The sequence below is a fragment of the Equus quagga genome, chromosome 11 (genome assembly GCF_021613505.1).
Source record: "Equus quagga isolate Etosha38 chromosome 11, UCLA_HA_Equagga_1.0, whole genome shotgun sequence".
Taxonomy (NCBI): Eukaryota; Metazoa; Chordata; class Mammalia; order Perissodactyla; family Equidae; genus Equus; species Equus quagga.
In genome coordinates, this window is record NC_060277.1 from 101,901,410 (window position 1) to 101,923,896 (window position 22,487).

A 22,487-nucleotide genomic window follows, 5' to 3' on the forward strand; every position below is an offset into this window, starting at 1 on the left:
ACCCGGGACACCAGGCGCAGGTGTGAACAAACGTACTGCAAAGCAACCAAGGCTCTGCGAGGCTATACACACAGGAAATGCCGTATGCACAGTAAATGCAGCTGCTTCCACCACTCAGCCCGCCGGAGTGCAGGCTCCAAGGAGGACACCAGAAAAGGCCTCTCTGGGCCATGTGACCAGCTCAAGAGGAAGGACTAAAGATAGTGACATCAGGGATTCCCAATAAAACAAATTAAGATAATCACCCTATGGTTAAGCTTGAAATTGATAAGGCCTACCCACTTGCCCAGGGCTTCCAGTCAGCTGTATGATCCCTCAGTGTAGTCAGGAGCAGAAAATTAGGATTAATAGACATCTCAGGATGGAAAAGACAGATAAAAATAACCGGGAAGGAACAACTTAGAAGAAACAGAGCCTATGCACAGAGGAGAAAAAACACAAAAATCTATCACTAATATCCTTAGAAAAGAGAAAATATTATATCCACGAAACAAAAACAGAAGTTTATTTTGTTTTTTTTTTTTTAAAAAAGGAAGATGATTCTAGGAACAAAAGAGCAGAAAAGAAAAACTAAATGGAAGTGCTAGAAGACTAAGATAAGGAAGTCCAGAAAAATTAAGCAACACACACGTACACATACATACATACAGGCACACACACCCCAAAGAGGGGAAAAGACAAAGAGGAAAACTGGAGAGAAAAGATAAGAAAATCAGAGGACCAAAACAGGAAGTCCAACGTTCAATAAAATCGCTCAAGATCAATACAACGGGGAAAAGGAGAGGAGAAAGTCCTCAAAGTTCTCAGAACTGAAGGACTCAGCTGCCAGACTGAAAGTGCCCAGCAACACCCAGTGCACGACAACTGACCCACACGAGGTCCTACCACCCTACAACTGCAGAACACTGGAGGCAAAGAGAAGATCCTATAAGCTTCTAGATAAGTTCAAACCAGTCATTTACAAAGAATGGATTCAGACTTCTCAACAGCAACACTACAAGATGACAACTGCACAAAATTCTGAAGATCTCTGCTTACTCTGTACCATCTGTATAAACTAAGGGTGAGCCTGGCTCACACACTCATTCCCACGTGGCTTGGCCTGACCACGTGCTAATGCAGTTCCTGCTCTCTTCTCCATGCCCTGCTCTGACATTCATTTCATCCCATCACAGATTTTCTGATTTGCCCTAATTCTGAGAGCTGGGAGAAGGCTTTGAAGACTTCAGAAGCTGAAAAAATGAAACAGCCCACTCCCTCTGACCATATTTCTATAGGATGTCCAAAACCAAGTCCACATCACAACCCTGCCCAACACCCTGAATGAGGTAAACCTCTGCTTTCCCAGACGGCGTCCTGACCTTCCCACTGACTGGCCTGGAAGAGCCTCGTGAAAGCCCTCAGGGAAGCTGAAGCCAAACCATAGACACGAGTCTGATGGGCTTCTCTTTTCTTGGGAGAGTGCAACCAACAATGGCAGAACTGATCTTTCCTTAGACAGTTGGTTTGTTCTTGCTGCTCCATTTTACACACAGATATAGTAAAACTAAAAAGAGAAGCAAGAAAATCCCAACACCAAAGTGCAGGTGGACAGTACCCCATTATCAAATCACAGAGGTTTACAGCACAACATAGCTCTGCCACATCAGTCACAAAGGAAACTGGCTTAGCTTTAATATGTACCAAAATTAAGACCAGATTTACTTACATTATGAGTCTTCGGTTTAAGAACCAGTATTTCCTCCTACTTCTGTCATATCCAATAGGTTCATGTCGAATATACGGTTTGTTTTTTTGGATTTCAGCAACACAGTCAGTCACCCCAGGCACCTTATGTGCTACACAGACTTCACACTGCCATTCATCCTCGGGCACCTCCTCAAGAGGTGGTTTCACACATTCCAAATGGTATACTGCTGAACAGGTCTCACAGCAAAGCAAATCCCCAAGTTTGTGACAAACCCTACAGTGGTCGTCATACTGGATCACCCCTTCAGACATCAATTCCTCACGAGCAATATTTGTGGTAAGAAACTGATCGACTAAGAACTGCAGAACTTTGATTTTGTTCTCCACTGGTCCATAAGGGTAGTCCTCTGCTTCCTGGTAAGGAAGAACGTGATGGTACTCCTTGTCACTCTCACAGTACACGCGCAGCACCTCCGGCCACGTCATCCCATCTATGAAATACAGCGTGGAATTCACGCTGTCTTTCAGATCAGCAGGTCCAAAGGTAGTATTGGAAGTGTCTTCTTCACGCAAAACTGCTTTCAAAAGCACAACGTGCATCTCCGCCATAAGTGTGCACTGCTCTTGACTCACCAGAGCTGCACAAAAATCCTCAAAGCGAAAAGGAGATAACCTTAAAACAGTGCCAAAGTTCCGCAGGACCTCATAAATGGCAATAACATTCATTATATGCTCATTAGGCACCATTAAATCCTCAGAGGACTTGGGAAATTCAAGGGGTGGGATGTCTTTTTCTTCCAATATTGGAGAACGAGGCCGATGTACTCTCGGTTTTCGCCTACCTGTAAATAAAGAAATAGTATTATTACAAATCAATACATCATTTCTACAAACTAAGAGTCCAGTTTTTTCTATTTGGACATATACCTCAAAAATAGATAAGTGCACTTTCATTTTCCTAATAACTGTCAAGTTAAAATAATAAGAAGAAGCAATGATTTAAGTCTAATTTTTAAGTCTATAGAAAATCTAAATTCAAAGTTTTCCCATTATATTCCAGACTGGAAGTAAACTATTTTAAATTATGATCACCTCTCAGTTACCTAGAGGGGTTAACTGGTTTACAGGTAACCACGATAAAAAGTAACAGTGCATTTGTGAAAGATCTAACAAGAACCTAAGTGAGAAAAACACCTCCACGTAAGATAACAGGCTCACACTGCGTCAGCTGCAACGCAGGAACGCCTCTCAACGACCAGACAGGAAGCGCTCTGAGGTAGCACCCCTTTTCCTCTGCCAGAAGGACTTCCTGAGAGCCACGTAACGGGGAGTTCCACAGTGAAGCACAAGGGTAGGGCTGAGCAGAAAGGAAGGAGGAAGAAGGAAGAGAGAAGAGAAGTAGGGTTTCAACTGGGAGAGAAAAAGAGAGGGCTCACCTACGAAACAGACGGCACTATATTCTTCAGCCGTCAGTTAAGCAACTTCAGGCACTTGTTCCCCAATTTATGAGATGTGATGTCCAGGAATACATACATGCGTATATAAATGTACCAACATATAGCACTTGAGAGCTCAGTTCTGTAACAAGCATACAGGTCTCATTTAATCCTCTCAACGAGTCTATGAGGTATATGATTGGCCCTGCTGTGTAAGTAAGAAAACTTGTTGAAAGGAACAAGTTTTTCCTAAACTGCTGTGCCTGTATTATTGTTGTTACACTTTCCAGTGATGTTTACAGAATAGGAAATGTATTTTTAAACATCAGAAATAATTTTAATGAGACAATTAGCATTCAATTCATTTTTATACAGTTAAGTTTCATAAACCAAGATTTTGAGTTGCTGATACCCTCTTAACGGCCTCCTCCTGCCCCAAGTCCTTGCCCTCCTCAGCTCCAGCTTACTCTTATTATCCACAAACTAAAAGGGTACTTGGTCCCAGGAGAACAAAGTATGCCAAAGAATATTAAAAGGTCAAGACCTTTTATTTTATACAATGCACCCCCAATATCCATTCACTGGAAAGCAGATTTTGCAAATAAGAATATACCCATGACTTTCTGCAGAAAAACGTCCAAGGGATCACTCTGGGCCAGACACTGCTGGGGAGCCTACACAGCAAGCAAGAAGCCTCCTCCATCTCAGCAGACTTCGCGGAGTGCTACCATCTACACAGACGCAGTCCCCACAGACTCAAGCAAAGCAAAGAATGGCCGTGAGTAAGCATCGAGACGGGTAATCCAGGCCATTTCACTGTCTTTTGGAAATTATTTGGGACTCACCCCCATAAGTATAAATGAGAGAAAGGAAAAAAGGAATAAACGGGAAGACTGAACCTAGGGGAATACCCTCAAATAAGAGTAGAAGAAACACAAGTCAGCAAAGGAGACAAACTGCCGATACAAACAATCCCTGTGTTCCGCTCAGCTGTTCATGCAAAGCACTGTCAAAGGAGTCCAAGAGGGGCCGGCCCTGTGGCCAAGTGGTTGGGTTTCCATGCTCTGCTCTGGTGGCCCAGGGGTCACCGGTTCGGATTCTGGGCACGGACCTACATACCGCTCTTTAGGCCGTGCTGTTGCAGCACCACACACAGAAGAGCTAGAATGACCTGCAACTAGGATATGTAACTATGTACTGGAGCTTGGGGGAGAAAAAAAAAGAGTCCATGAAAACCACTACAGAAGGAAAGGCTGGAAAAGCAGTTCTAGGACCACAATGCAGAGCTCCTGAAGTATTAGGTTTAGGAATTTGTACAGTACTCTATTCTGGCAGTAATGAGGGTTTGTTACAGGTTTTCTGAGCAGGGCAGGAATAGGAAGAGAATGTTCCAGAAAGACTTCTCTGGCATCAGTGTAAAGAATGAATAGACTGGGGAAACAGATCGGAGGCAGAGCATCTTCTGCAACTACACAGAAGATAAAAACCTGAATTCAGAGCCCGACTATGAGAACAAAAAAAAGATAGATAAAAGTGACCTTATGAAAAAAGAAATCAACTGTTGTGGAATATACCACCACCACCTTGAGTTTTAATGCTGGCACCATTTCCTCCAAAAGATTATTCTAACTCCCCTAGGCTATTCCGAATTCTTGCAGCTTTGTTTGAACTATATGTTACTTTATATTATAATTTACCTTTTTATGGTATCCACTCCATCTCCCCAGCTGAACACTCAACTCTTATGCCAAGAAAAATTCAGCGTATTTATTTTATCGTAAGCATGTGCCCAGCATCATTCTGTTTAGAGAATTTCCCTTCCCTCGTGCCATGTGATTCTGAGGGGGCCCCCCAGTCGCAGTGTTCCATCTCCTGACCACTGGCCTGGAGAATGACCCAGGAAGGCCAGCTAGAGTCTTCGCCTGGGGTTTTATATTCAGATGTTGAGTGACAAGTGCTCTGAAGCTTTCCTTTCCATGAAGGTGGCCAGAAGCTGTCTGTGGCGAACCCACCTTTACCTCCCTCCTGGAAGAAGGGACGAGGATGAGAGAGAGAAGCAGAAGTGAGAAATAAGTACTGATGACTCGTGAATCGTGGTGGAACCTGTGCTTTGAATTTCCCAGTTACAGAAACAAAACCATTCCTCTTTTGCTAAAGTGAACATGTTACTTTTCTGTCACTTACAAATAAAAGAGTACTGATTAAAACAGTGTATGACACTGTATACAGTAGGCTTTTTCTAATAAGAAACACAGTAAATTGTTATTTAAAGCATTTATCAATGAGAGCAGTTAATGTTAAAAAAAAAACCCTGCTGATAGTACTGTTTTGTAAGGCAGTAACAGAAATGTTGTCTAATTTAATTTAATGTCTAATTTTAAAGTATCAGCTTTCATACATTCTGAAAGATTCTGGATAACCATGATAATATTCTGATTTCTAACAGTTCATTTCGTTTTATATTAAGCTAATCTGTTGGTTTCCTGTTAGTTTTACATGTAAAAGGAAGAAAGGAAAAAGATATCCATAAATTTTACATTCTATATTATCTAGCTGGACACCACAAAACAGCTTCAATTCAAACTATGACTACATACAGACTGAACAATGGGAGCACTTGTGAAAGCTGACATTAAATACTGGGCAGTTCACTCTGAAGAATTATTGGGTCAATTTTTTAGAAGCCAATTTGGCAAAAATCTATCTGAATGCACATCCCTTCGACCCAGCAATTCTATCTCCTGGAATTTACCATGCAGATATATATACACATGCATTTAAGTAAGTACAAAAATATTTAATGTAACAGTAACAAAAGCTGAAGTTTTGTGGGTTGTTTCCACTTTTAACCTAAATATACACCAATACTTAAATGAATTATGAATTATGATACGTCTACACAGTGGAATCCAACCTAGCAGTTGAAAAGAATAAAATAAAATTCATATGTGCTGAAACGAAAAATCTTAAAGATATATTATTAAGTGGAGGAAAAAGCCAGCTACAGAACAATGAATAGAATGTCATTTGAGAAGAGAAATTAGAAACCCCCCCAAAAAAAGAAAAGGGGGCAATGATACAATATATATGTTTAAGAGGTCAGATAATCTTTTTAAAGTAGTTGCTTCTGGGGAGGAGGACTGGGAGACAGGAAATGAAAGACTAATTTTTTTTACCTTTTTATATTTTTTAATATCAGATGTATATATTTTTATGATAATACTTTAGAAGAAACATATTGGGCAGATATCTATGCAAACATAAAAATATTAACATTCAAATCAATAAAATGATGCTACTAATGGCTACTGATGGTCTTGTATGAATACAAATATAAGATAATAATGCCAAATTCAAAGATTCAGATTTACAGAACTGAGCACAGATTACAGTGTACAAAGAGAAAATTCATAAAATTAAACCACTAAAGCCCCTCAACTGTCAATCATTAGTATTAGCAAGTTGAGTCATTTCAACTATTCACAGAAATGTATTTATAATATGCCATCGAGGATTATGCTCACTACCATTTTCAACACTGATCTAATACCTAGCAGATAAATTATATTAACTTTCTTGTATTATAAAAAAGGATTTCTTTTTGAGGAAGATTAGCCGTGGGCTAACATCTCCTGCCAATCCTCCTCCTTTGCTGAGGAAGACTGGCCCTGAGCTAACATCCGTGGCCATCTTCCTCTACTTTATATGTGGGACGCCTACCACAGCATGGCGTGCCAAGCGATGTCATGTCCGCACCCGGGATCTGAACCGGCAAACCCCGGGCCGCCAAAGCAGAACATGCGGACTTAACCTCTACGAACTGGGCCAGCTCCTAAAAAAGGATTAAAGTCAACCTCACTAGTTATCAGGAAAAGGCAAAGTAAAACCACAATGAGATACTGTTTAATATTCATCAATGGACAAAAATTTCAAAGTTCAACCAAACTTCTGGGAAGAACAGAGAACAACAGAAACACCAGTATACCAGTGCGACTGTAAACTAGTACCACTACCATGGAGAGCAATGTAGTAATAGTCAGGTTAACATTGTGCATATAACCTAGAGAGAGCAGTGTGCAAACTTTTTGCCCGTGATCCGAAGTAAAAAATACATTGTACATCTCAATCCAGTATACATATACCTAAAACAAAAACTGCACATTACTTTTCTACATGCCTTATACTAAAATCTTCTCTTCTATCCTATTCTAAAACATTCTATTCTCTTTCTGCTTTTATAACATGCTAGTTGCAGCCCACAGTTGGAAAAACACCTTTCAAGGCAAACTGTCCTTACACATATGCAGAACATTCAATATTATCTGTAAATACAAACAATCAGTTAACCAAGCTGGAAACAACCAAAGTGTGCATCAACAGGAGAATAGTTAAATTGTGGAACACTCATTTGACAGAATTCTATAGAGTAGTTTTGATAATTAGGGCTACATATGTTATCATGGATTAATCTTAACAACAAAAATACCAAAAAACAACAAAAACAAAAAAATCGCTACAAAAGGATAAACAACCTTAAATCATGCAAAACAGTTTTATCTATGAAATCATGCAAAGTTTTATCTCTTGCTTATGGATGGCTTATATAGTAGTCAACATCTCTACTAGAATGTAATCTCCTTAAGGACAGGGAGCATTGTCTATGTTGCTTGTTGCTGTGAATAGTGGCTGGCACACAGTAAAGTACTTAAATATTTATTGAAAGAACTAGTAGTTCTGAAGTGCTAGCGCAAGCAATTACACAAGAAAATGATGTCTTTACATTATTTGCAGGTGTTAGAAATATGTTTTTACTCCTCACTATGTAAACAGAGGACTATAGTGAGAAATCCTAGAACAGTGGTCCTCAAACTTTGTGCAGCAGAATCACCTGGAGAGCTGATCTGATTAAAACAGCTTCTGATTCAATAGGTCTAAGACAGAGTCTCAGAATTTGTATTTCTATCAACTCCCAGGCAATGCTACTTGTGCAGGTCCGAAGCCCACACTTTGAGAGCCACTGTCCTAGAACTTAAAAATGTTCTCTGAGATCCAGATGAGTAAAAATTAATACATACCAGATGAAATTCACTAATTCCAGAAGTTACCATCACACCTTGCTTCTCAAAATGTGATTGGCATTATCTATGATGCTTGAGAGAAATTCAGACACTCAGGCCCTACCCCAGGCTTACTAAATTAGGATTTGTAGTTTCTGAAAATCTTTGGGTGATTTGTAGGCTCATTAAAGTTCGAGAAGCTGCCTTGAAACAGTCCGTCCTAAAACTGGAGGTGTGGCAAAATCACAGCGTAAGCTGTTAAAAGTAGTGTGTCAAAATGCAACCCAAATTTACAGAACCCCAGGTGAACTCAGTAATCTGTATTTTTATATTTCTTCACAGATAATTCTGATCTGTAGCCAAGTTTGAAAATACTGCTTCACAAAACTGGATATTCCCCTACCAAGCAGAAATCAGGGCTTTTGTGGAAACTCAAGCAAGAGAACTAAGAACTTGCCTCAGGAGGCATGATTAGAATAGGACTGATGTGAAAGGAAGTCAAAGCCTAATCGAAGACATTAATAAGCCTATAAAAAGAAAATGCTAAGGCAGAAAGTGGTCTGCATGAATTCTGGGGGGAAAAGAAAAAGAATCAAAGAGCAAGAATTTATCGATGAATTTCCAGCATAGTCTAGTTTAAGAGAGAGAATTTCTTGACTGAGTAACAAGGATTCTGGCCCATCTGACAGGTTATTACCTTAATAGAAGAATTCTCTTACTATGTATACTTTATTTAAATGACCTGGCAGTTGCTGAAGCAAAACTTTGCTCCTTTGTATTCCACAATAGAAATCTACTTAATACGGTCTACAAGGATGCTCTCTTCTCTGAACTCTTTGGAAGAACTGATCAACAACATTGACCAAGTGTTAACTATTGCCTGGGGTCTTTTTATGCATGCCTGGGTTTTTAAAACATGCTGTGGGCATGATTTGTATTGTTTGGTTAATTTCTCATTTTTCAAATTAACAAAACACTTCTCTATACATTTTAAACAGATACTGCCTTAATTTGCTAAAGTTGCAAGAAATCCTAGACCTTTTCCAAAGCCCTGATCAAACATCACCTCTTTTGTCCTCTCCTGTGCCTCCTGGCACTGTGCTTCTCTGACCTTTTGTACAGCTCTCCATTTATATTACAGGTAATTACTCATGTGACCCAAGCTCATTTGTTATCTTTTCGAGCAAAGAGCGTATCTTAGATATTGTAGTAACTAAAAATTATTTGTTCAACTAATGACATCCAGAAGTGAAACTACCTGCAGAGGGTGGTAATCCAGGGGTGCAGTCAAGCCAAGATTAAAATCAAGATGTGACTGTAGACTTTTTCAGTTTGGCCTATAAATTTTTATTGTATTAATTCTAAGAAGAATATTTACAGAGGGTTTTCAGACCTCTAGACCCCATAATGCTCCATATAGTGTGTTTCTAGAGGGAAAAATGTAATATTGTCCCCTATTTCTTACTGGTATCTGAGAGAAAGACAGACACTCAGTAATGGTGTAAGGGGTGAGGGAAGATTGTTTCCAACAGAAGCTAATACTCTAGATCTAATAAAATCTAATTCTTTAATCTATTGTTACACGTACATCAATTACAAATGGCATAACAAACATAAACCATCTGTGATACATTTACTAGTCATCTTTTAAAAATTACAAAACTGATGTATCAAAAGTAACAAGGATTCCCCCTTTGATCTGGAATAGTGTCCCACTCTGGTCATAAGGTTATTATTCACAAGGCTGTGCTCTTCTGGTGAGTACATTCCATTTGTCTCCATTCACTATCCCTTCACGCCAGTAATAATATAAAAAACAGCAGTTACCTTTCAGGGGGCTTCTCATATGCTAGGAATTGTACTAATAAGCACATTTAAGTGCATTATCTTATCTTTAGATCCACTCCAAGAAGTACTATTATCTCCTTTTAAAGATGCATATAGAAAGACTAAATGACTTGTCCACAACCAGTACCACCAAGAGACACAGCTAAAGCACAAGACCACCTGTCTCCAAAGCTCGTCCTCTTTACTACATTAGACTTCCTCCCCTATTCTTAAAAACCAAGTCAACCCTTCAGTGAAAGAGCATTTGAGAAATAACAAAAGTCCTTTGTGCAGGTGGGAGAAATAGCAGATAAACGAGATCATCAATAGGGTTAGAAAGTGTGAGCTCCGAAGGCAAAAATTTTAACAAGAGCTAGCATTTCAAGTGCTTAATAGCCACATGTGGCTAGTGGCTACCATACTGGACAGTCCAGATATGTAACATTTCCATCATCACAAAAAAGTTCTATTGGATAGCCCCTAGTCTAGAGATACATCTTAGAGACTACTCCACAAAAACTGGAGTTCAAATAACCTCACTGGGTTAACACACAAGGCTAAAATACATTCAGTACTCTCTCAGGGGGGCTCGTCAAGATGGCGCTGTGAGCAGACGTTGAACTCGCCTCCTCCAACAAACACAACCAGGTTACAACAATTTTAGGAAGAATCACCCTGGATTGAAAACTGAAAACTGGATAAAAAGAACCCCCACAACAAGGGACAGTCCTGACGAAAGCAGAAGAGGCAGTAACTCCGGCCAGAGAGGAAAAAAGCCACCTTTGGGAGCAGCAGAGCTTCTTAGCTGGCCAGGCGGGAGCCAACCTAAGGATATCCAGATAGCATCTCAAGACGCCTAAGAGTCTTGTACTACTATACATTGGAAGGCGGATGGACTTCCCCTTGGGAGGAGGTGGAAACAGGTGAAAACTCTCCAACCCCCGACTCCCGACCCCCGGACAGCCTAGTTCCTGCAGGAGGCTTTCTTCCAGCGGACTCCTCCATGGCATCGCCACACACCAAGGGCGGGAGTGTGCACTCACCAGCAGAGCGACGGGGCAAACAGGTGACAACAGCCCTACTCAAGCCCCCCGCGATTACACCTAAGCCCAGGGGGAATCCCCAGGTTCCTGCACCCACCGGCAGGGAAGGCCTCTGCTGGCCATTAGCAGGGAGGCCCTGTCCAGAATCCAGAACAAAGGGAAGCTCCTGGCAGGCAGATTCCCCAGCACACCTCCCCAGCAGGAAAAGCCTCTGCTCACCATTAGCAGGGAGGCCCCGCCCAGAATCCAGAACAAAGGGAAGCTCCCAGCGGGCGGATTCCCTGGTACTGCACCAGACCGCCAGCTGCTACTGGGCCCACAGTCTCCAGCACACAGGTCAGTGCAGGGGGTGCCCGGACTTCCCGTGGATGTGCTTGGGGACTGGGTGGAGCTCCAACACCCGGCTCTGCGGCCCGGGGGGACGCTCCAGGGTCCCGCCCCCCCCCACCAGGGAGGGCCTCTGCTCGCCATTGGCAGGGAGGCCCCGCCCAGCATTCGGAACACCAGGAAGCTCCCTAGAGCAGAATTCCCCACAAGGCAGCAGCTTACAAGCCACCGCCAGGCCCACGGACTCTGGCCATGTCCCAGACGAGGCAAGGGGCTCCCAGAGATCCTGTGAGAGTGGAGTGGGGCAGAGTGGAGCTCCGGTGAAACGGCTACGTAGCCCAGGGGGGAACTCCAGATTCCTACAGCAGCCTCAGCGAAAGCCTCTGCACAGCACTAGTGGAGAGGTCCCGAGTGGCAATCGCAAGGCGGGAAGGCCCTGGGGCAAAAGTAGCACAGCTAGATGAGCTAATGACAGACTGCAGAAGATACCCATAGCTCTGCTGGGACCTATAGTGGACAAGTGTGATCTTGTGGGCTCTGTTAGGGACAAAGTGGCGATTATAGGTGATCCTGCTCCTGGCTGCTGGGAAAGCCCACAACACCACTGCAGACCACAAGGAGGGTGAGCGTCTAAGTGGACTGCAACAGTAGGCACCAGCAGCCTGAGGCCCCCTTGCGAGTGCCCCCACAACCGACGAGGGACCCCACAGGACTATGTGACTATGAGGAGGGGTCCAGGTCCAGTCAGTAACAGCTGACAGGGTTCCTGGTTGGTGCAGTCTAAACAGCTGCCCCCCCCCGCACATCAGTTGCAACAAGTGGAAGCAGCGACTAAACTCTATCTCTATGTGGAGGCACAAATCCACGCCATTAAGCAGTATGAAAAAATATATTAAATCTCCAGAACAGAAGGAAAATGATAAGCACCCAAAAACAATCCCAAAGACAATGAAATCTATAACCTAAACGACGATGATTTCAAAACTGCCATTATTAAAAAACTCAACGAGTTAAAAGAGAATTCAGATAGACTACTCAATGAGTTCAGGAGCTATGTCACAAAAGAGCTTGACACTATAAAGAAGAACCAATTAGAAATACTGGAGATGAAGAACACAATGGAGGAGATTAAGAAAAATCTGGACTCTCTGAACAGTAGGGTCGATAATATGGAGGACAGAATTAGCAATTTGGAGGATAGGAATATAGAAATGCTGCAGAGAGAGGAGGAGAGAGAACTAAGACTAAAAAGAAATGAAGAAACTCTCCGAGAATTATCCGACTCAATTAGAAGATGCAACATAAGGATTATAGGTATACCAGAGGGAGAAGAGGAGGAGAAGGGGGCAGAAGGCCTGTTCAAAGAAATAATAGCTGAGAACTTTCCAAACTTGGGAAGAGAGATGGAACTTCATGTGACAGAAGCCAATAGATCTTCAAACTTTATTAACGCAAGAAGACCAACCCCAAGGCATATATTAGTGAAACTAGCAAAAGTCAATGACAAAGAGAAAATACTAAGGGCAGCCAGGCAGAAGAAAATAACTTACAAAGGAAACCTCATAAGGCTATCAGCAGATTTCTCAGGAGAGACCTTACAGGCTAGAAGAGATTGGAATGAAATATTCAAAACTCTGAAGGACAAAAACCTGCAGCTAAGAATACTCTACCCAGCGAAAATATCCTTCAAATATGATGGAGAAATAAAAACTTTCCCAGATAAACAAAAGTTAAGAGAGTTCATCGCCACAAAACCTCCTCTTCAAGAAATGCTCAGGAAGAACCTCATTCCTGAAAAATCAAAAAAAGGAAAGGGGTTACAAAATCCAGAACAAAGGAGATAAGAAGAAGGACAATAACACAAAGTAACAGCTCTCCATCAGGACAAAATGCAAAAGAACCGGAAAACAAGTGATAAAATGGCAACAGTAGGCCCCCACGTTTCAATAATCACTCTAAACGTGAATGGATTGAACTCTCCAATCAAAAGGCACAGAGTGGCAGGATGGATCAAAGAACAAGATCCAACAATATGCTGCCTCCAGGAGACACACCTCAGCCCCAAAGACAAACACAGACTCAAAGTGAAGGGATGGAAGACAATACTCCAAGCTAATAATGAACAAAAGAAAGCAGGTGTTGCTGTACTTATATCAGACAAAGTAGACTTCAAAGCAAAACAGATAAAGAAAGACAAAGAGGGGCAGTATATAATGATAAAAGGGACGCTCCACCAAGATGACATAACACTTATAAATATATACGCACCTAACACAGGAGCACCAAAATTCCTAAAGAAACTATTAACAAAACTAAAAGGAGACATCAACAGCAATACAATAATAGTAGGGGACCTCAACACCCCGTTAACACCAATGGACAGATCATCCAGACAGAAAATCAACAAGGAAATTATAGAATTAAAAGAAAAATTAGATCAGATGGACCTAATAGATATATATAGGACACTTTATCCAAAAACAGTAGGTTACACATTCTTCTCAAGCACGCATGGAACATTCTCAAGGACAGACCATATCTTGGGAAACAAAGCAAGCATCAATAAGTTCAAGAGGGTTGAAATAATATCAAGCATCTTTTCTGATCATAATGCTATGAAACTAGAAATCAACTACAAGAATAAAGCTGGGAAAGGACCAAAAATGTGGAGACTAAACAACATGCTACTGAACAAACATGGATTATTGAAGAAATTAAAGAAGAAATCAAACATTATCTGGAGACAAATGAAAATGAAAACACACCATACCAAATGATTTGGGACGCAGCATAGACAGTCCTAAGAGGGAAATTCATTGCAATACAGGCTCACCTCAATAAGCAAGAAAAATCTTACATAAACAACCTCAAACGACACCTAACGGAATTAGAAAAAGAAGAACAAACAAAGCCCAAAGTCAGTAGAAGGAGGGAAATAATAAAAATTAGAGCAGAAATAAATGACATTGAATCAAAAAAAGACAGTAGAAAGGATCAATGAAACAAAGAGTTGGTTCTTCGAAAAAATTAACAAAATCGACAAACCCTTAGCCAGACTCATTAAAAAAAAAAGAGAGAGAGAAGTCTCAAATAAAATACATTCAGTACTCTCTCTAAAACAACTGTGAAATACTAAATACATTCTCAACAAAGTAAGACTTCCAACAAACTAAGAGTTCCATCAAAACTGAAATAAAGAGGTAAGCATCAAATTTAAAAATCCATATATATGTATATATATACACGGATGTATAAATTGATAGAACATGCAGTATGTGCTCTAAAGAAGCCCCTCCATGCAAAACTGGAAATAACCTAAATGTTCATCAGCAGGAAATGGAGAAATATAATGGAATACCATATAGTATTTAAAAACAAATGAATTAGGTCTATATACATGGATAAATAGTAATTTTTAAAAGGTGAAAAAAGCAAGTTCAACAAACAGCAAAAGACCATCTACGTAAATTTTTAAAACAATACTTGCACATGAACATACACAGTATAAGTATAAAAACATGGATGGGAATGATACACATCAACTTGAGGAGAATGGAGACCTCTGGAGTGGCAAGGAGGGATAAAGGAGAGGGGATGTTAACTAATTTTGTAACATTTCCCTTATCTTAAAAAAGAGAAAGAGCTGGAACAAATATGGGAAAATGTCAATATTAGTTAAATCTAGCTAGTGGGTAAAGAGTGTACATTATTTTTCAAATTTTTCTGAATGTTTGAAATATTTTCTAATTAAGAGGAAAGTTTCTTATATTTGAACAGTTTACTTGCACAGAATTACCACCGAATTCAATGGTTCATCAAGCATTATTGAATATGTTACTTTCATATATTCAAGAAAAATTTTCACTATAAAAGAAAAACAGGGAAAAGAGGGAATTTTGCCTTCAACAAAAGTTTAAGAATTCATTTAATTTCGTTTAGCCTTTGAAAAATAAAAATCCCTCTCATATACCTCATTAGTTTCTTCTCCAAATAAAGTAGGCCTCTAGAATAGTTAAATAAACATTTTAAGTAGCATTAGCAAAGAATCTTAATTCCTAAACATCTGGCACAAGAACTATTATGACATAAAAATTCCTTTCTTTTCACAATGAATAAAAAAAGAATCCATCAGTCCACAGTAATCCTCAGAAGACAGGGAGGAGGGGGGAGGTCTTCAAATGCTGACTAATAAATGAAGGAATAAAAACTTAGAAAAATCACCATTTTGCAACCACCTATGTAATAACTGATTCAGGCAAGGCCCATCAATGGATGATAAAACCACTGGGTGAAAGACTGCTGGGCACAGGATCTTCCCACAGTATCACCCCACAAATTACATACTACTTTCAAAGGGGAAAGGTAACCTTAAAAAGAGAAGTCCGGCAGACACCACCTTTACCAAGCGATCAAACTTATTGCCAATAATAGGACAAATTGATGGATGGCATGCCTCCTGATGACACGTGCTAAGGAAGACACAACATCACTTAGAGTATTCCTGCCAAACTATCTAAACTCGATCTATGGAGAACAATCAGACAAATCCAAATAGTGAGACATTTTAAAGATAAATGGCCTAGACAATTAAAAAATGTCATTGTTGAGGTCAGCCCCATGGCCTTGTGGTTAAAGTTCCACACACTCTGCTTCGGCGACCTGGGTTCCCAGGTTCAGATCCCAGGCGTGGACCTATACTACTTGTCAGTCATGCTGTGGGGGTGACCCACATACAAAATAGAGGAAGACTGGCACAGATGTTAGCTCAGGAAAATAAAGGCATTGTCACAAAAGACCCCTCCCCTTTCCAAAAGTGACAGAACTGTTCTAGACTAAAGGAACAAAAGAGAGGTCAACTAAACACAATACGTGATCCTTGACTGAATCTTGGATGGGGGGTGGGAGACAGCAATAAAGGGCAACTGGGGAAATATGAAATGGAATATTATATCCACATTAAATTAAATGTCTTAACTATGCTGAAGTATTTAAAGGTGAAGTGTCATAATGTCTGCAACTTATTATAAATGGTTTAGCAAAAAGAAAATTTAGAAAGAGAGAAAGTAAAGATGGCAAAAATATTAAAAACTGGAGAATCCAAGAGAAGGGTACATTGGGTGTTTTTTGTACTGTTCTTTCAGCTTTTCTGTATATTTGAAATTAAATAAAGTAAAAGTAAAGTAAAAAGTTCAGAAAATTTGTTCTAAAGTTCCTTATTTTTAATTATTTTAATTAATTGTTTTAATTTTTCAATATGAATAGCTAACAGGAAGTATCATGTTACAGCCTGCACACAGAAGATCAAATGACAAATACTCTATTGACTGTAAAAACTGACGAAATTTGAAAATATCAACTGATACCTGGGATGGAAATTGCTGTAACATATCACCTGTTTCACCCAGCCTCTCTCCGAAAACATCTGACACCTTCGGCCACAATATCCTTCTTAAACTTCCTACTGCCACCCAGGACTCCATTTCCTTGACCAGCTGTTCCTCCGCCATACAGCTCTCTTATTATCTGTGGGCATTTCCCAAAGGTTAGCGCTCAGCAGATTCTCTCACTTTCCCTCAATTACCACCAAAATATCAATGACTTCTAAATGCATTTCTCTACCCAGATCTCTCTTCTAAATTCCAGATACATTATTTCCAGCTGCCTATGAGCTATCTTCTATAGGATGTCCCAGGTGAATTTCACATTGTAGGAAATGAAAATAAAAAGGAGTTATAAAAGTTTAATTCAAAGCAAAATTTTAAAGCCCCTAAATGAAACAAAGATTTTGTAATGATAAAGGATGCAGTCCACAATGAAGATATAAGAGTTATGCACCTCTTTATAAAACATAAATGTGACTGTGCCAGTCCCCAACTTTAAGCCTTTCAATGACTCCCTATCATACTTGGATTAAGATCCAAACTTCTTCCTGAGACCTACAAGGCCTACATGACGTGGAGCCTTGCCTTCCACTCCAACCGCAGCCTCCCCACCTCCTTTCTGCTTCAGCCACGCTGGCCTCCTTGACCATGCACAACTCTCTGCCTCTCCACAGCTTCACTGCATCCCCACAGCTGTTCTCCCTGCCTAGAATACTCTCTCTCACTCTTTCAAGTGCCAGCTCCTCATTCATTCAGATCTTTTCCCTCATAGTATTTTATCACGTTTATAATACCTATACTTTCACTCGATTCACATAACGCCTCCACAAGACTGCACAATTTTCACTTTGTGCCAAGGGCCAGGACAACTTTCATTTTGCTTACCATGGCCTACTATTTATTGCAGTGCTTGCCACATGGTAGATTCCTAAATAAATAGTTGCTGCATGAATTAATAAACCAAATTAACTGGCATCAAATTATATAAAGCAAAACTGTAAGAAATCTAAGGAGAAATGACAGAAACAATAGTAGCAGGAGACTTTAAGACACACTTTTTCTCCTTAACAGATCTGGCAGGCTGACTAAATAGTTACATGTGACACAGGTCACAAATCCAAATGTCTACAAAAGGGTAGAGGAGAAGAGTGAGTAAAGAGGACGGAGGCAATCTGCAGAGTCCATCTAAACTAGAACTACCCTAACCAAGAAAAAAGCGCGGCAGAGCACGACAGGTAACATTGCTGATGACAAAGGGGAACTTGCCATACCTACAGAGGCTGTTGAAAGAATGCTAATAAAGTCTAAATCCTGGTGAAAGAATGTTAGATAACTACCAATCACCAAAACTAAATCAAAAAATAGGAAACACACCAATGATGACAGGAGAAACCAAGGAAGATGTCAGAGAGCTCTTACCCCTAACACACCACCCAGCTCAGATGGTTTTGAAAACATTCCAGAGGACAGAGGAAGAAGAAAAGCTTAAAAAGTCCTTTTACAAAACCTCAGATAACAGTGACACCAAAACCTAACAAAGAGATACATCCTTCCCTCCATGAAAGAAACGATAGGCCAATCATAGCTATTAAAATAAAATAAAAAATATATTTAAAAATAGCAAACAAAACCCAGAAGCATATTATGTGTAAATATCTACGAAAAATTAAAGGAAACATACCTTTTAATTGGGAACTCCCTTTCTAAGAATTTACCATATAACATACTCGTGTACATTCATTCTGACATTGTTTGTAAAAGCTAAAAACTAAAAACAACCTAAATGTCCACCACTAAGGAAGCAGCTAAAATAAAAAACTAATATTGTACTTCTACACAAAGAATACTACGCAGCTTATAAAAAGAACGTGGTCCAAGGCCAGCCAAGTTAGAGTAAGCTCACTAGAGCCTACGGCTCCCACTAAATTAGAACTAAAAACACTGGACAATACACAAAAAGCAACCACCAGAGGATTCTGGAAAAAAAAAAAAAGCAAAAGCACATGGACTGGGGAACTGGGGAGAGGAGTCAAAATGTGCAGAAGTAACTCATTCAGAGGTTTGCTTCCCTACTGTCTCTCCTGGAACAGAACAAGCTCACAGCGGATCTACGGTGAGAAGCATGAGCAGAAAAAACTCTCAGAGAAACCCTGTATTTCAGGCAGAGCACTGGAAAAGGGTCTCCTGAGAGCTGGAGAGTGTGAGGGGGAATTGTTCTATTATTGTACTTCTTTTCTTTTTCCTCTTCTGGTCCCTCCCTCAAGGGTGGCCCCAACTATAGAAACTGTTTTTAAAAAATCACATCTTTCTGGCCAATGGATCAAGAAAAGGGGGTCCCTACAGGCCAGAGAGTATGGAAGGAATTCCAAAACATATAGTTGAAGAAAAATCTAGGGAACAGCAAGAGAAAAACAACACATTAAATATAAAAGAACAATAATTCAAATAACTGCAGAACGATGGAACATCTTTAAAGAGCTTAGAGAAATGTCAACCCAGAATTCTATATCCACCGAAAATACTCTTCGACAATTAAGGCAAAATAAAGACATTTCAGATAAAGACAACTAAAAGAATTTATTGCCAAAAATCCTGCTCTAAAACAAATGGTAAAACAAAGTCTTTAGGCTGGAGGGAAAACTGGAACTTCAGGAATGAAAGGAGAACAACAAAAACGGTTAGTATCTGGGTAAATTAAAAAACAAAAAAATGCTGTTTCAACTCAAGTGCTTTAAAATATGTATAATGGTTGAAAGCAAAAAATGTAACATTGTCTAGTGGGGCTTTCAATGTTTGTAGATACATACAAGAATTACAACATCAGGGAGGGGCTAGGATAAAAGAATCTATACATTGTGACACTTGTACAACAGACATTATCTCAGGGCTAGTCTTCCTCATCAAAAAAAAAAAAAGGATATAGATTAAAAGTAAGAGTGGAAAAAGATATACCATGCTAACACTATTCAAAAAAAAAAAAGCTGAATTGGCTATATTAATATCAAACAGTGGGTTTTAAAGCAAAGAATATTACCAACTGTAAAGAAGGTCAATTCATAATGATAAAGGGGTCAAATAATCAAGAAGCCAAAACAACCATAAATGTTTATGCATCTAATAACAGAGCCACAAAATACATGAAGCATAAACATACAGAACTGCAAGAGGATGGGGAACAAATCTGTAACAATAGCTGTAGATTCTAACACTCCTCTCTTAGTACTCAACAGAACAAGTAGACAGAAAATCAGCTGGCTTGGAATTAGGCTTTGGGTGGTGAATGTGACGTAATCTACACAGAATTCGAAATATATTATGATGTACACCTGAAAGCTACATAATGTTATAATCCAATGTTACTGCAATAAAAAAAATTTTTTTTAAACAAAGAAAAGAAAATCAGCAAGGATACAGAAGACCTTAACAATACTATCAACAAACCTGACCCAATGGACATTTATGGAACACCACCCAACAGCAGCAGAAGGTACCTTCCTTCCAAGTACACATGGAACATTCACCTAAACAGACAATGTTTTGGGCCATAAAATAAATCTCAAATGACAATTTTTTTTAAAAATAAGTCATACTTAGTATGTTTTCTGACCGTAATGGAATTAAATTACAAACAGTAAATCTGTTTGTTTTCTTTTGTTTCACAAAAATATCTGTGAAATCCCCAAATGTTTGACAATTAAACAATACACTTCAAAACAATCCATGAGTCAAAGCGTAAGTCACAATAGAACTTAGAAAATATTGTGAATTGTAGGAAAATGAAAACACAACAAATCAAAAATCATGAGATACAGCTTATAAAGTGCATAGAGGGACATTTATAGCAATAAATGCCTAGATTAAACAGGGAAGGCCTCAAGTCAATGATTGTAAGGTCAGCTTCTACTTTCAGAAACCAAAATAAAAAGAGCAAATTAAACCTAAAGCAAGCAAGAGGGAAACAATAAAGACTAGAGCAAAAATCAATGAAATAGAAAAGAGAAAAACTATAGACAAAAATCAATGAACCTCAAACTGCTTCTTTTAAGAGAGCAACTAAACTGATAATCTCTAGACAGACTGACCAAGGAAACAGAGACAAGACAAATTTCAGTATCAGGAATGAGAGAGATGACATTACTACAGACTCTACAGATATTAAAAGAATAAAGGAATACTATGAACAACTTTATATTCATCAACTGGACTCACATGAAAGAAACTAATTCCTTGAAAGACAGGAATAATCAAAGCCCACTCAAAGAGAATTTATATCTAGAATAGCCCTCTACGCATTAAAGAAAGTGAATTCATAGTTAAAAATCTTCCAACAGAGAGAACCTCAAGCCCAGATGACATCACTATAATATTCTTCCAAACTTTTAAGGAAGAAATAATTATAATTCTACACAATCTCTTTCAGAAAACAGAAGAAGAGACAACACTTTCCAACTCATTTTCAGGTGAGGCCAGCATTACTCTGACACCAAAATCAGGTAAGACATCACAAGAAAAGAAAACTACAGACCATACTCCCCATAAACACACATAAAAATCCTCAAAAAACATCACGTATGAGAATTCAGGAATATATAAAAAGGATAATACATCACGACAAAGTAGTGTTTAACTTCTGGAACGCAACCTGGTTCATCATTCAAAAATCACAACATAATTCACCATGTCAAAAGACTAAAGAAGAAAAAGGATATGAACATCTCAATAGCTACAGAAAAGGCATTTGACAAAACTGAACATGCATTCCTGAAAAAAACCTCTCAGCAAACCATAAATAGAAGAGAACTACTTCAATCTGAACACCTACAACTACCATCATACTTAGCAGTGAAAGACAATGTTTTAACCCTAAAATCTGGAACAAAACAAAGATGCCCACTCTTACCTGTCGTATTCAACATCATACTAGAAGTCCTAGCCAGTGCAATAGGGGAAAAAAAAAAAATCCATCTTGGAAAGGAAGACATAAAACCATCTCTATTCACCAGGCAACACGATTACCTATGTAGAAAATCCTAAGAAATCTACAAAAAAAAAAAAAGCTACTAGAATAATAGGTCAGGTGAGTTTAGCAAGGTCACAAAGATCACAAAATACACAAAATCAATTGTATTTCTATTCTAACAATAAATAACTGGAAGTTTAAATTCAAATTTAAAAAATAAGTACCAATTATAAAAGCACCAAAAATCATGAAGTACTTAGGTATAAATGTAACAACATATGCAGGACCAGTATGCTGAAAATGACAAAACACCGATGAAAGAGATCAAAGACCTAAATTAATGGAGAGACACAACATACTTACAGACTGGAAGATTCAATATTGTAAGACGTCAATTCTCCGCAAATTGAATAGAGATTCAACACAATCACAATCGAAAGTCCAGCAGGATATTTTGTAGATATTGATAAGCTAATTCAAAAATATTAATGGAAAGGCACAGAAACTAGAATAGCCAAAATAATTTTGAAAAAGACTAAAGTTGGATAACTCATATTACCTTATTTCAAGTGTTAACTAAAAAGCTACAGTAATCAAGATAGTAATCAAGTAATCTTCATTACTTGCAGCAAAACAATAGACACAGAGATCACTGAAACAGAAGAGGGAGTACAAAAGTGACTCACATAATAAATACGGCTGACTGTATTTTGACAAAGATGCAAAAGAAGTGCAATAGAGAAAGAATTTCATTTCAACAAACGTTA

At 39.1% G+C, this 22,487-nt stretch overlaps 1 protein-coding gene across 1 annotated transcript in view; it reads right to left on the minus strand.

Moving 5' to 3' along the window:
- Nucleotides 1-22,487, minus strand: part of BPTF (bromodomain PHD finger transcription factor) — a 141,903-nt gene that overhangs the window by 98,885 nt on the left and 20,531 nt on the right. The window contains 1 exon segment of the mRNA XM_046677260.1: nt 1,709-2,531. Within this exon segment, the coding sequence (XP_046533216.1) occupies nt 1,709-2,531 (823 nt within the window).